The sequence below is a fragment of the Tympanuchus pallidicinctus genome, unplaced genomic scaffold (genome assembly GCF_026119805.1).
Source record: "Tympanuchus pallidicinctus isolate F22 unplaced genomic scaffold, pur_lepc_1.0 scaffold19, whole genome shotgun sequence".
NCBI lineage: Eukaryota > Metazoa > Chordata > Aves > Galliformes > Phasianidae > Tympanuchus > Tympanuchus pallidicinctus.
In genome coordinates this window covers 5,005,971-5,021,371 of record NW_026294710.1, presented here as the reverse complement: position 1 = coordinate 5,021,371, position 15,401 = coordinate 5,005,971, and the positions used below count along the sequence as shown (strand labels likewise).

General features: G+C 38.3%; 1 protein-coding gene across 2 annotated transcripts in view; it reads right to left on the bottom strand.

The window, feature by feature from the left end:
- The window catches only part of RELN (reelin), a 267,668-nt gene that overhangs the window by 96,231 nt on the left and 156,036 nt on the right, over window positions 1-15,401 (bottom strand). For both annotated transcript variants that reach the window (XM_052680833.1, XM_052680834.1), the window contains exons 11-14: window positions 10,852-10,997; window positions 4,591-4,742; window positions 1,853-1,965; window positions 133-341 (exon numbers count right to left, since the gene is read on the bottom strand). In XM_052680833.1, coding sequence (XP_052536793.1) covers window positions 133-341; window positions 1,853-1,965; window positions 4,591-4,742; window positions 10,852-10,997 — 620 coding nt within the window. The remainder of the gene's footprint in view (window positions 1-132; window positions 342-1,852; window positions 1,966-4,590; window positions 4,743-10,851; window positions 10,998-15,401) is intronic.

Genomic DNA, 15,401 nt, shown 5'->3' with positions numbered 1-15,401 from the left:
TGGCTTCATTCTTTCTGAGAAAAAAAAAAAGCAAATCCCCACAAATACACAAGTGGATTCTGAAAAAAAAAAACCACAAAAAAAACCCCACCAGAATACTGATAATTGAAAGAGAAATCTTGCTTGTTGTACCTGTTACCGGGTTGAAATGTTCCACAACCCAAATTGATGGAAAACTGGATCATGTGAGTCACTGTGGAAGGGAGCACTGGAAGGACATGGAAGTAATCCACAGCCCAGACATTCCTGTTGTGGCCTTGGTGACTCTTCTGTTTCAAGCAAAACTTGGTTGCAGGAGTCTGCAGGTCCGGACTAATGACAACAGAAACCAAAGATGGAACCTTTAAAAGAAATTAAATCAGGCTTAAATAAAAGAAGTAATATGAAAAAGGCTTACATGGAAAAGTCCTTTTTAAAATAGAGAAGTGGATTCAAATACGCTGAATGAAACATGCCCATTTCTCTCCTTGTTTGTTAAATTTTCTTCATCTTGCAATCTCTCAGCTCACAGAACAAATGCAGTGTAACGTGAGAAGAAAGTAACCGTGTGAGTTCATGACATGTGTGGGGAGGATGTAATGCTAAAATAAATGAAAGCACTGCTTTATGAAGCCCAGCCTTTGTCTGAAAGGAATGCAATTAGACCTTTATTATGTTAAAGGAGGATGTCAGCTTTAAGACTGCTTGCTTTAAAAAAAGGTTCACAATGAATTCAGCGTAATTTCAGATCCTGTCTCTCCCTGAATTCTCCAATTAATGTTTTATTATTTTAAAATTATGGTTTCCTTAGTTTTGAAAAAGTCCTACCCTGTGTTTCACACAGAGCCAGGAGAGGAGGGAAACTATGTACAATGAAACAATGCAAATGACTCAACCAAACAAAGGTCAAACCCTGCTGTAACTATAAACATCACTTTTCTAAATGATACAGTTACAGTGAAAACGCACATAGATCTGTGGCTAAAATCAGCTGCATATGTACCACCAAATTTCCTCCACAATATATAAAGACATTGCATTTGAAACTGTAACACATCCACATGAGTATGCGTTACATGTGTATTTGTACACTGATTTTTGCTCTGTCTCAAAAGGGCACACTACTGTATTTAAAATGGAAAGAAAATGTATAAAACATGTCATTTTCTGTGCCAGGTGCAGGAAAGGCAAGCAGGCATTCCTGAATAACTTTCCTCCCAGCCACTGAGCCCACCAGGACTGACCCACTCAGGACAAAGATCCTGCACATTGGACTGTGGCTGGCAGGACCTTGAACAGAGAGAAGAGAAATTATTGGCGAGGGGAAGTAATCAGCACAGTTCTCAGCTGATGACTGAGTGTTGTTGCCTGTTGCCCATTTGCCTGTTATCCTAGCTCTAGCCAACATGCAGCACTGCTCAGCAACAACCAAAGATCTGTGTTGCAAAGGCATCCTTTCACCGCAAGAGCTGTGTATGAATAATATGATGGGGAAAGTCATATTTGCCCATGTGGAATTCAACATACAACACCAATGATATGGCTTAAAAATAGATCACAGAATCACAGGCTTTGGAAGGGATCTCAAGACATCACTGTGTTCAACCTCCCTGCTAATGCAGATTCCCTACAATAGATCGCACAGGTAGGCATCCAGATGGGTCTTGATTATCTCCATAGAAGGAGGCTCCACAACCTCTTTGGACAACCTGTTCCAGTGCTCCATCACCTTTTATCATAAAGAATTTCTTCTGTATGTTTCTACAGAACCTCCTATGTTCAAGTTTTAGGCCATTACTCCTCATCCCATCACTGCACACCTCTGAGATTGATTTATCCATCCTATCCATCTACTTTGTTTAAGGTGATTTACCTTGTAAGCAGCGTAGGCCAGAGCATCAAGAACTATGTGTTCCCTCCTGCCTTCAATCTTGGCATAAAGGATGACATCATTTTCATGGGATTCTCCAGAATCACAGGTGCCCCCTATACAAACACACATTTAAGGGAGAAAAAAATTAACCGAGGTCCTTGTTATTGGAAAGTGGGATTGTATTACACAGACAAACTTACTAAAATAACTACTATCAGATGTTGTTTAACTCAAGAAACAAAAGAAAGACAAGGCCTAAGGACATACCGTATAAGAACTACTTGATCTGGTACACCATGTCAGAGATCAAGGGAGTTGACAATTATGAAAACCTCAAGCAGCTCTCCTAATCTGCTTATCAAAACAATTTTAATAGAAAATGCTATGGCTAGAACAATATTTTTATCAGTATTTTTCAAATCCTGTTAATGTAGAAATGTTCTGCTTTCTGAGTTCTTGCCTGTTTGAAGGAGATCAGCAAACTGCTACTTAGTACTCACACCATGCATCCACACACAATATATGAGGGCCTCAAACAATTCTCATCTGATAGTTTGGCAGCTGAGAATTTGCTCTCAGTAGGAAAGGGGAGAGACTGCTGCAAATCTTACTCATTGTGCTGCTTCTTCTATTGTCTACACCATATCCTAAATAGAATGAATTGAATCTATTATGTGTGATACAAAGAATGTGCGTGATATGGTAATCTCACTGGAATGAGGCAGGATTTCATGTAGTTTCATTTGGTAGAATCTAAAAACACTTAATAACCTTCTCTGGAAGAGCAGATACATTGGCAAGTTTGTGCAATGAGTATGACATAATAATTACAAAATGGACATCACCAAACTAGTCAGGCGTTCTGGAAAATAATTTTAAAAGAGAATATCTGTAACTGAAACAGGAAGCCTGTCATTTTCCTGTGCACCATGGGTATCACAGGTATTGAAAAAAAAAAGCAGCAAAAACAGGATGAGGAAGTTTCCTTGAACTATCCATAAAGTAGGAAGGTTGCATAAACAAACTACTTTCTCTACGTCTTTTCACTAAAGATGCCCAGCTCCTGGAATGGGACAGGCAAAGCAGTCTAGAATATAGATAATCTAGATAAGATGTGCATTCTTTTATGCTTATTATACTGCAGTAAGAAATATCCACGTGTTCATTCAAATTCTCTGCTTGCTGGAGTGTTTAAACTGTGATCTACTTAACGTACGAATACAACAAAATTTCATTTTCTAATGAAAACACACTATTCTCTGTGCCTGTACGTGCTGACAACTTCTCCTCTAGGTTCAGAAGGTTGAGCAAATTTCTTTCCTGTTTCTCTTGCAGGTGTTGTAATGCTTGGGAGAACTGGCAAATAGCATTCTTTTCTTCCTTTGTGTTATTGGTAATTCACATAACACAGAGGAGATGTGGGATCATTTAGAGCCATAACATGAGGCCTTCCACTCATTAAATACAGGTTGTTATTTCTTGTTGTTTCAGAAGGTAGCTTCTGGAGGTCATAAGTTTAGTATCTGCTTCCTCCTTTATTATTTTATTATTCTCTACCTTTAAACAAAAATCCTCACCTACTCTAAACATGGTGTTGAGAGAATAACATAATGCAATTTCCTTTATGTGCAAAATAAAAGTTGTGGAAAAACACTGTAAGGTACTGAACGATAGCCACAATGTCCATAGTAATTCTGGTCAGTTACAACACCAAACTAATGCAGTTGTACTGATCACAGCAGTGGGAAGAAGGAATGATAGCACAAGTTTGCTCCTAGATGCTTTTTTAGCCCTAGTAAATCACTGAAGTTGCACTTCATTCTAAAAGAAAGGTCCAGAGAAGATGCTGGCACCACATCAGTTCTTTCCACAAGGCATGACCCCATTTGCAAGGCTATAATGGTCAATGGTGTGTTTTGTGCAGAAGAGATGAATCTCACCCTGGGTAAATAAAACAGAACAAAATTCTTTTGAATACAGTAATAAACTAAGGGCTTTTGAGTGGAAGGTGCTCTAGCAGGTTGTGGCTGTCCAAGTCTCCAGTTATATCTGCCAGCACTACGTTGACTTCTCAGGTTCTCTTGGACACCTCCAGTAGCAACAACAATCTGTGTTTGCATTGTGAGCCCTGCTTGAGGACTGAAAAAGTGTAAGCCCACAACTATGTGTGCAGCAAGTGTGTAAGCTTCCTTATATATAAAGGGATATCCAACCCATGCAGTCAGTGGAGTCCAGAGAATAGCTCAGCTGGTCTAGCACAAGTGTCTCACGTTGAACCAAATGCATTTTTTCAGTAACTTTACTGATTACATTTCTAATTACAGAGGAAAACTAGACACTCACCTCACATGGAGACACCTCCATGTAGCTGTTTTAATCTGGAACTGAATGTCTATACCAGTCAAATTGGCTACATATATCCATGGAAAAAGAAGTCTATTAAGGACTACTAAACCCAGAATGCTCCATCTTGCTAAGAAAGGTCCGCAAGTCAGTGATATCTGGAAGAATATTTTTAGGAGGGCTATTTGTGTGCTCACCATGTTTTCACATTTCTGCAAATGTCAGAAGAGGAGACCCTCAGTCCAAGATTTGTCTGTCTTACATCCTTGTAGGCACATAACTGTGATGAATCCGAGCCATCCTTTTCCAAGGAGTGTTTAAAATATTTCTTACATGCATTGTGAAACCTAAATCTCACATATCCCACTTCTATTTTATCAAGAAAACACACTTACCCATACTGAAATAAAATCGTAAGTTCCCATATCCAGTAGTGTCCATGTACGGAGTGCATATTTTTCTTTCTCCATCTCTGAGAAATACCATAGATGAGCCAGACTCCAACGTCCCACACTCAGTACCAATGACAGCACCTAGTATGTCCCACCTGGAGAGGTCAAGAGTGGGCAGAGAATGTGCAGTGTTACTGATAAACTCAAACAGAACAAAAGGAGTTCATTTGTATAGAAAGTAGTACCTGCTGCAACTGTTAGAAAGTAGAATAAAATCACAACACAATGCACTTTTCAAAATCAGGTACTGAGAATTGTATTTGCTTATTCAATATTAGTTTTTAAATTCAGTCTAAAACAAAGCTAATATAAATAATAAACAAGTTGGTAGAAAAGTTAAAATTACTTAAAAAATTAAGCTTTTAATGCTGTTACCAAATATTTAGTTCCATTGTTGTTCCATTACTTCATTATTTTTCTGGCACGAAAATGTTTAAAACACATTCTGTTTTAAAGACATACGTACACTATATATTGTGTAATAGAATGTTTACAGACGAATGAAACATGAAAAAGCACGTCTTCCATATCTACTATGCCAGTCATTAAATATGTAGGCAATAACAAAAAATGCTCTTTTCATCTTCTTGAGTGTTTAGGGTTACACTTTTAACAAAAACATGAGCAGAGAATGAAACAAAAATTGCTGGGTTTCTTCTAATGCGCGATGAGATGATCAAAGTCAGTTTTCTTCTTATTTTTTATTCAGTGATAATTAAAAGAGCTGCTGCAGGATTTTTCAATTGAATATTTCTATTGAAAACATGTTTTCATCATGAAAACTCTGGTTTCTTTAACGCTTGATTAAAATATTTTGATAGAAACTTGAAAAATTGCACATTATTTTGGTCTAATAGATCATTATTCATATTGAAGTTTTACTTAATAATGAAGTATTTTAAAGATATAAGGCAGTAAAGCAATGCAACATTTAGAATCATTAATATCTGATAATCCAATCATTTAGAGTGATTCAGAGAATGAGAAAACGTTTAAGATTTGAAGTCTTTGAGGGATGACAAAGCCATTTCCTGTCCACTTCTAGCAGAAACAATCTCTACCACCAATGCAGAGTAGAAAGATTTCAAAAACTGCCATTTCAACAGTTTAGCAGTCAGCTTATCAATTTAACCATTCACACTATTTAAAAATGTATTTTTAGATCTTCTTAAGAGCTGCCAGTTTTCTTACTGACCTAAGCTGTGACAGACTAACAATGTGCCTGCCTGAAAATCCTCCTTTAAAACTGCCAGTCATTTACAAAGGAATTAGCAAGATTAGCGTCACTGTAAAGCTTTTATGACACAAATATAAATATGTTAATGGCAGCAGAGTTTAACCTAACCCTATTTTATTTGTGCAGACATTTTAAAGGTAATGTGCAATATAATCAAAATACAATTTTGAAAATGGGTCTCTTGGGCCAAAGACAGGCACAGAATAACATGGTTGTGCTTACTTTAACTTACATGACAAAATCTCACAATGCTCCATTGATCTTTTGTATGCTCTATTTAGCTCAATTAAAACAGCCCCTTTGATGACCCACAAAACAACTTGAGGTCATGAATGATGCAGATCATGGAGGTTTCCAGGGATCCTTTCCTTTTAGGCAGCATTATAATGGAAACTAGAAAGTTCTACAACATAAAATAACTGGCTCTTACAGAAAAATAAATGAAAACAATGTCTGTAAAGATAAATAGAGATCTTTTGGTGATGACATGACAGAGATGCAGATCTTCTTGATTGAACAGTGCATTTGGATACATTTATCCCTTACATGACTGTTGAAATTCTTCTCTACATAGATAAATCTAAATTAGATTTAATGAGCATGGACATTCGAAGTAGCAGTATGTGTGCTAGAGGCACCAGAGATATCTCTATCCTCAGATACTGCATCCAAGCCTGGAGTACCCAGCACAACAAGGATGCAGAGCTGTTAAAGAGGGTCCAGAGAAGGGCTTTGAAGATATGCAGAGGGCTGCAACACCTCTCCTGTGAAGAAAGATCAAGGGAACTGGTCTTGTTCAGCCTGAAGAAGAGAAGGCTGCAGGGAGATCTGGAGCCTGCAGCCTTCCAGTACTTGAAGGGGGCATACAAACAGTAGGGAAACTGACTTTTTACATGGGCAAACAGTGATGGGATAAGGGGGAATGGCTTTAAACAAAAAAGGGGAGATTTAGGTTAGATGTTAGGAAGAAATTCCACACTCAGAGGGTGGTGAGGCACTGGCACAGCTGACCAGAGAAGATGTGGATGTCCCATACCTGGCAGTGCTCAAGGTCAGGTTAGATGGGGCCATGGGCAGCCTGATCTGCTGGGTGGTAGCCCTGACCATACAGGGGGCTGAGACTGAATGAGCTCTAAGGTCCCTTCCAACCTAAGCCTTCCTATTCTATTATTCTATGTTGGGAATGTAAAAAGTACTAATCACTCTGAATAATAATAAGCTTCTCTGCCCTCAGTGTTGGGCTTTCAGATGTTTCACCTCAGAGTGCTTTTGGCACAGAGCAAAATGGGGATAATCCACACGTGAGCTTCCCTTTACTCTCTCATATGAGGGGTGCTTTTGCTTTTTTCTTTGAGAGGAAGGTGAGGCAGGCAAAGCTACCTGCAGCTGTCCCTGTTCATACACAATGTCCTCAATGACATATTTTTCTCTTGATACAGATATTTCCTACATTGCAAAATGAAAGAAGGGAAGAGAGGCACAATCCACCAAGCCACCATGTTATTTATACCAAAGAAGAAAAGAACCCTTGTTTACTAATGAACTCTGTAAATAGAAAAGTCAATAGTGGAATACTCTGTATTAGGTTGATCTGGAGTCTTACACTGCAGGGCAGTAAGGCTCCTTCCACTTTATATTATGATTACTAAACATACTTAGGTTGCTCCAAAAAGAACACTTCCTATTTATTTCCATGGAAACCACAATAGATACAGAAAGCACAATAACACTGTTTGATAGAGCAAATTTTCACCAACAGAACACTATTTTTCATCATTATCTGTGCATTTTTTGCCAGTGATGAACAAGAGCCTATATGCTATGCTTGCAAAAATCTGCACCCGAGGTTCCCCATTATGATGCTATGATGGTGTTGAAGCTAAGAAAATGTTGCCCACTCAGTGCATTTCTGATCAGCCTGGACAGATGGAAGTTGAAAGGCATTGAATCCAGACTACATGGTGGTCCAGCCAATATTGGCAATGAGCTCCACAGTCTTCAAACTGGCATGGAGCCTGATATTATCATGTTGCAAGGTTGTCTTTTTCTCTGGCCTGACTCTGGAAGTTAGGTCCTTCAGCTTAGACAGTGTTGTGGTGTAGCAGACAGAGTTGATGGTTTGTCCATGTTCCAGGAAAGTCAGGATCACTCCTTTCCTATCACTTTTTGCAGTGGGGATTTCACACTCCAAGGACTGCTGTTTTGACTGTGACTCATAGTGGCGGCACCACATCTCATCACTGGTAATGATGAGATCCAGGGAACCTTCACCTTCAGTCTGGTATTTGTTCAGTAGGTCCTGACAAACTGCATGTGGTATTCCTTCTGTTCCTGTATGAACATTTGTAGGAACAATTTGGCACAAACACTGCAGTATTCCAATGTTGCCACCATCATTTCTAGTGCACTGATGTTGACATTCAGTTCTGTACACAGTTCCATGATTATAATTCTCTGATTCTTGTGGATGAGCTGATCAAAACAATCTTCATATTGTGCTGTGACAGCTGTGCATGGCAATCCAGAATGTGATTTGTTTTTCACATTACTGTCACCACTGCTGAAACATACCTCTCACTATGCTCACATCCTCTGATTGGTCTCCATAAACGTTCAGCAAGCACTCCTGAATGTCAATGAGTGCAATTTTTACATCATGGAGGAATTCAATCAAACACCTTTGCTTCACCTGCACTTTCATGTCAGACACCATTTTGCCAGACTGCCCTTCTGCTGCCATCTATCGCACAGCAACAACGTGTAATGGAATATTGGTGGGAAGGTTCAACCTCTACTGCTATGTCATCAACATTCACTTCTGATTAAGATTAGGGTTAGGGTTAGGATCAAGATTATTATGGGCTAACATAATAAAATGGGGGGGGGGCATTATTTTCAGAGCAGCCCTCAAACACTCTGCAACTCTTGAGTATCAGAAATGACATAGGAACAGGGAATTTGGGTCAGAAAATGTTGACTACCTTTAATAAAAGTTTTTGCAAAGACATAGTTCTTGAGGAAATATCTTCCGATCCCATGAAGAGTTTGTGAGCAGAGATGCAGGAGGCTGAATATCCAATTTGGCTGTCAGAGAGAGATGCTTTACTTCTGCTCCACCCTGTCACCAGCAGAGGTGGAAATGGAATATTTTATACCCCAGGAATCTGTTGTCTTTGCTAAACTATTTCCCTTTTATTTTGAACAACATCCTGAAAAGCCTATTTTCTTTCCAGTACAGAAAACAAACCACCAGTCTTCTAAATCTTACACTTTTTCACAAAACAGAATTTTTATTTTCTGCTCAGGCCTGCTGTGGATAATTGCACCTTGTAATCTGTTCTTCATGTGACAGTTTCAATACAGTGAACAATATTTAAAATACAGTTCAAAGAGCATTCAGAAATTTTTCTCTAGGAAGAAATCAAGGAAGCACTTGTATTTGCAGTTCTGTACAATTCCCAAAACAAAGCCCCACAGAAATGGTGCAGGAGAGGACAATGTCAATTAGTTTTATAGGTTGAAGTTGCTTTCTGTAACCTCAACAGAATTCAGTGTTTGCTTATTCATGGCTGCATGTGATTTAAGCCTCTGTTCCTATAGCAACAGTTGAAAAAAGGAAGTTTCACATATAGAATAAAATTTGAAAATAAAAAAAAGTTTTTTTTTTTTAATTTTTTACTTTGAAAATTAAAAAACAAAATCAGGATCAAGTTCCTGTGAATGGGATGCAAGAAGTGTCTGCCCTGCTCCTGACTGAGAGCAGTGGTAGCTGCAGCTGAAGTCTGATGCTGCATGAAACCCAAAATGTATTATTTGCAGAAACTGCACTTTGTCACTGGGGTACGGTACAAGTAACTGACTTCAAGATTTGTACTCAAGTGCAGAACTACTGTAATTTTTTTTATAGTTTCCTAATTATCAAGGAAGGAGGAGCCCTGATTAGGAACCACTGAAAAGGAGGAGCCTGGCTCGAATTAATTGCTACCTGGCCTAGCAGAGCAAGGAGCTATAGGCAGGGCAGATGTCCTGAGGTCACATACACATCCTGCTTTTTCCAGATGGAAACAGACTGAGACAACATCTCAGATATATCTCACATGGTCACCTAACACACAGCACATACATATGCATTTTATTTTCTTGAAATTGCTGAAAGGACATAGCAACAATAGTTCAGCATCCAGCACGTCCTGGGCTGATTCGCCAAACTGTGAAGGAGTCCACGAGGAATACTGTTTCTGTAAGTCCCAAATAATCCAAGTGTTTACAGCTTGCATTAGAACGTATTTCTCAAACAGTGCTCTTTGCTTTCAGCACAGCACAAACAGCATTTGAATCAGCTGCTAATGATCTGAAGTACTTTATAGGTTAAAACCAACATTCAGCAGAGACCGCTAAACCAGTAGTGTGTGTTTCTCATATCTCAGGGATTACATCCACTACTGGAATTCCTTTTCTTAAAAATAAAAAAGAATTAAAACCATATTGAAGTTTTTATTTTCTTTTTATTTGGTCAGAATTTATGCAGAATTTTGAGTATACAAAATGACAGAATATAAAGTTGTAGCTCTTTACCAGGCCACTTTTATTTTTGAAAAGCTCACTTATGTTTCAGTAAAAGTGGCATGACTTCCTATGGTGCTGTCCTGGATGGGCTGCCAAAGTGTGGCCCACAGCAGCTTCAGGGAGAGGCTGAGTTTGGGAGGAATCTGATTTGATACAGATTGTTAGCAGCTCTCATGTGCAACAAGACATTTCAAAAAATGTCATGCAAGCACAATTTTTTTCATTGAAACACTGAAAATTTTGGTGACAGAATGGTCAGGAGGCTGCTTCGTCTGGGCTTTCCTGACTTGCTTGTCCCATCATCTCCAATTATCTGTTACGGTGTTGCTATTTCTCCTAGAAACATTTACCCAGCTTCCCAGTCCCTGGCACAGAGCTCCCAGCCCTTCCCAGGCACTCACCCTTTGGGCTGGCTCTCAAATTCTTCTGCCCACTGCTCCTGGGAGTCCTCTGTAGAAAGGTCCACATCCCGAGTTGTGGCAAAATTGAACTCACTGCCTTCTGTCCCATGGAAATAGATGGAGTTTCCATCTGATTGGCAGCTGTGCTGTAGACAAAAGGAGCACAGAGTAGGGGATGTTACAGTGGTTGGCAAGGGCAGCTATCCTGCTCACACACCGCCTGAGCTCAGAGCAAGCTGCAAATTAACAAATGACTCACCAATGTCTCAGATGAAATACAGACAACGAATGGACCATCACCTTTCCTCTTTCTTGGCCTACCCCAACGTGATTGTTTCCCAACCTCATATCTACTCCCCTACAAATGCACTTCAAACCATTGTGAAATTGTGTTTGCTTAGAAAAGATATGTACCAAACCTTTGTGTGTTTATTTCTATTTTAAAGCCAAGCTATTATGTCTGCCTTGGACCAGTAATCACAACTGTGTGTACAAATAACCTTAATATCACTATTGATACGGATATTTTGTTGGTTGAAGAGTTTCATGCTGTGAAACATGTCAGATCTTCATGCTTGAATTTTTCAAGCAGAGGTATTTGAAGGTAAAATTGCTCTGCAATGCCATATAGCAAACTTCAGGGCTGACATGTATGAGTGAAAAGACTGTTTGCTGTAATTTTATGCAAATAGCACAGCAAATAGCTATGTAGGCAAATAGCTCTTGTAACATGTTGATCACAGGGTGCTGAGTCTGCCCACGTGAACATGTCTGCTTTTCATATTGCATTTCTGCATAGATGACTTCAGCAGCATGAAACGAAGCCCCACATCTGCTCAAACTGCCCTGACCACCACAGCACTCCGAATAGAGCCATTGAATAGGTCATATTGCATGTAGACTACAAAATGGCATGTAGGTTACAGTATTGATTGTCTTCTTTTGCCAGTACTACTCTCACCCTCATGTCTATCTGATAAATTGGTAACTCTCTGGAATTTGCATGGCTGAAAGGGGTACTAAAGAAGCTCTACCTGTCCTTAACACAGACAACTTGGTATTATACTGAATTGTTCATATTAAAACAAATTCTGACAGAAGTGATCATTATCTCAAACACTTCTTTAGAAAATCTGGTCACATTAGAATTATGAGCTGAAATAAGAAATGACTAATTTGACTAATTCTCCTTTCTTGCCACAGTTCAATATCTGAAAAAGAAATACAATAATGCCAAATTGCTTTGACCTTTTCAGCACCATCTATACAGTCTGCTCTTGTCTCTGAACTCCTTCAGAAGTCACCAAGGGAAAGTGTGGTGATCACCTCATCTGTGTTTAAAAAGGTCATGGCAGTGCCACATAAGTTAATAATTAAATTTTCTGTAAAAAAGAAATGCAGCAAGAAGCAAAAAACTGCCCAGTACACCTTTATCTATGTGATTTTAAGAGAAAAGTACAAAATGCTGCATTATGTCTATTCCTCTTTTCACTTATCATTGCAAAAAAACATAACTGAAATTCATCTGTTGATAATTTTTAAATGCTTGCCTGTAACTTAGCAATTAAACTTATACTTAGGAATGAAATGTGAATTCTTCTAGAGGTGTCTACTCATTATTAGAAAAAAAAAAGTTATGTACTTCAAATCTGATCTGAATGTAAAGACTTTCTGGCCTTCATCTGTATGACAACAGCTCTGCATTTAATAGCTCTGACAAAATATCACTTGAAGACACCCACTATCCAAGCGTAAGGACTGTTTCAAATGATAAAATAAACAAATCCATCCTAAAGCATTTGTCTTCTACATGAAAGTCAAAACAATAGCAAGATGCTGCAGTGCTGAGAAATTATCAGAAATTACATAGATTTTGTCACAATTATACTTACTCTATGGTTATAAAAATATTTTATAACTAGAAAAAAATAATGAAACAGTTTTATATTTTATCTCAGTTTGAAAAACAGTGTGTACCGTGCAGTTATTTGTAACTAAGAAATGGCTTTTGTTCACTATTTTGCATTAATGCTCATAGGTATTGCTAGTATCAGAATTCTAAAAATAATTTTGCTCCTCGGTTTTCAGAATACTCTTTGTTTGCTGAACAGAAATGAAATAGCCTTCATCTGTCAATCAATCTACCACAAAACCCCTATTATCTCCAAGCAGCCAAGTGAATACAAGAGAAATAAATATTTGAGCTAAAACTTCTGATAATTCAAATTTATAAGTAACCTTTCATCTCTTAATAAACAAATAGACCCTATGGAACTAGCAACGTACAATTGCAATGTACAATTGCACAAAAGCTTTGGAAAATCCTCTGTAGGCTGTACTTATTTCTCAGCTACTCATTTATATGTAAGTGTATACTTGATATTGGGACATGTCGTTAGTAATCTTTTGCTGATTAAAGCCACCTATTAAAATACACAAAACAGATATAGGCCTGTTATCATTTCACTTGGTATGTCCTTCTGCTGTCTAACAGTATTTACCAAAGTGTCTGGTAGTTTCCACTTAGTTTGTCAACATAAATCAATGGGCAGCTTGGCAAAAGGGCAAATATGTAATTATGTATAGTTGTGTACAATCAGCATTTTATGAATGCTCAAAAGGATACAGAAGCATCACTTATTTCATTAGTTCTATAAAATTACCTTTATGCTTTGTAAAAAGCTACACAAAATCAATGAATATGTATTTTTATGCTGATTTTATGTGTTAATTAACCACGTAACATATGGCTCAAATCAACCTCTGACCAAGTTAGCTTTGAACCTCATGTGAAACAGCTCTGCAGAGGAAAAGTTCAAACTGGAATTTAACTGCTTTTGTTATTCTACACGACAACAAAAACAGTCACAGAAGCTCATTATCTTTAAAGGAGGTAAGAAAGACGCTCAGAACACATGCAAAGCTTCTATCAAAGTTCCAAGAGAAGGCCACTGTTTTCTTTTTGCTCAGTACCACCATTTGGACCCTAAGGGCATGCCGATGGGAGAGAAGCACCCACCTGCATGAGCTGTACCTGCATCCTCTCCCAGCTGCCAGCCACATCTCCCTGTCTTTATAATCATCACCCTCCAGGTCACCCTTAGCTCCCTGCTTCCATATTTTCCTTTTCATTTTCCAAGCAGTTTCTGTCTGTTGCTGCTTTTACTGCTCTTTTTCACCCAACGGGCTGCAGGGGGGGCAAACAACATCAAAATCTTCCAGAGGCAAAGGAAGCTCCAAAAGAGTTGATTCCTTGATGGCATCACTCCCAGCTACCTCGTCAGTCCTGTTCAGCATCCAAGAGGCTGCTGATTGCTGGATTAATTTGTGGTTTTGCAATAGAGTTTGAATAGATCAGAGTCTGAACTGAAACCATGAGACTCATTTTCTCTTGGGTTCAACCCATGGTTTGAATCCAAGACTTTAGTAATGAAGAACTCAAGTACTGTGCTTTTTCCTGAATTAATGACTTTACACTTCCAGTGGTAATCTGTTCAGTTTTGAAGGGCTAAATTTCACAGGTTTCTCTTTTTTTTTTTTTATTTAAAAAAAAAGGTGATTAAAAAAAAAGATTTTTTATCTAAAATCAACACGTACTCTTTTTTGAAACTAATGCAATTAAGTTCTTTCCTAAATTGGAGATACTGCAGATCTCTCTTACGCAGACGTAGCGTTCTCTCCTATGAATATCAGATGCAATTTGCTCTGTTTTATTTTTATTTACATGTAAATGATTTTAAAGATCTGAACAAATTAAGTTATTTAGTAAAATATGGTAACTAAAAAGGCAAAATGGCAGCAACTTGTAGGAAATTTCTCTTCTTGTTACCATGGAAGCATCAGCAGAAGGTCCAGTACTACAGCAGAGTTCAATTTTGTATTTAATGAGGGATTATAAGCATAAGGAATATTTAACGTGTCCTTGCACAAATTACAACACTGAAAGGTTAACTAATTTGTGAGGAAAAATTAATTTAGAGAAAAAATCCTTTGACAAATCTGATAACCTTCATTAAACAAAGCTTTCTCCCAAATCACCTACAAAACAGAGCACATGATCCTTGAGACTCTTCAGTGTTGACACTTCACAAGAGTAGCTGTTTCCTATTGTTTGCAACAGGAGTGGGACTGTACGCCTGCCGTAAGTACACTGGTGTACTCCTAAACAAACAACACTCACTGCTGCCAAATGGAAAGAAGCCAAGAACTGTTCAGGGACTGTGGTCATCCCAAGGGAAAAAAAATCAGTCTAATTTAGTCTGGCACTACCAGTACTATTATTCACTAGCTGCAATTGTTAAACTATTACTTATCATGAATAGAGCAAAATGAAAATTGTCCGGATACATTCCCATAGCTCAGCATGCTTGTATTTACTTTCAATCTAATATTCACTCTGAATTTTCCATTTCTAAAGTTTGTCTGCTGTATAGTTACAGTATTACTGCTTTTCACCTACTCTGGAGGCACTGTGATATCTTACCTTCATCTACCTCCACCACCTCTTGGCTCACTTTTCCCTGACTGCTACTATCTGCCCCTTCATTTGC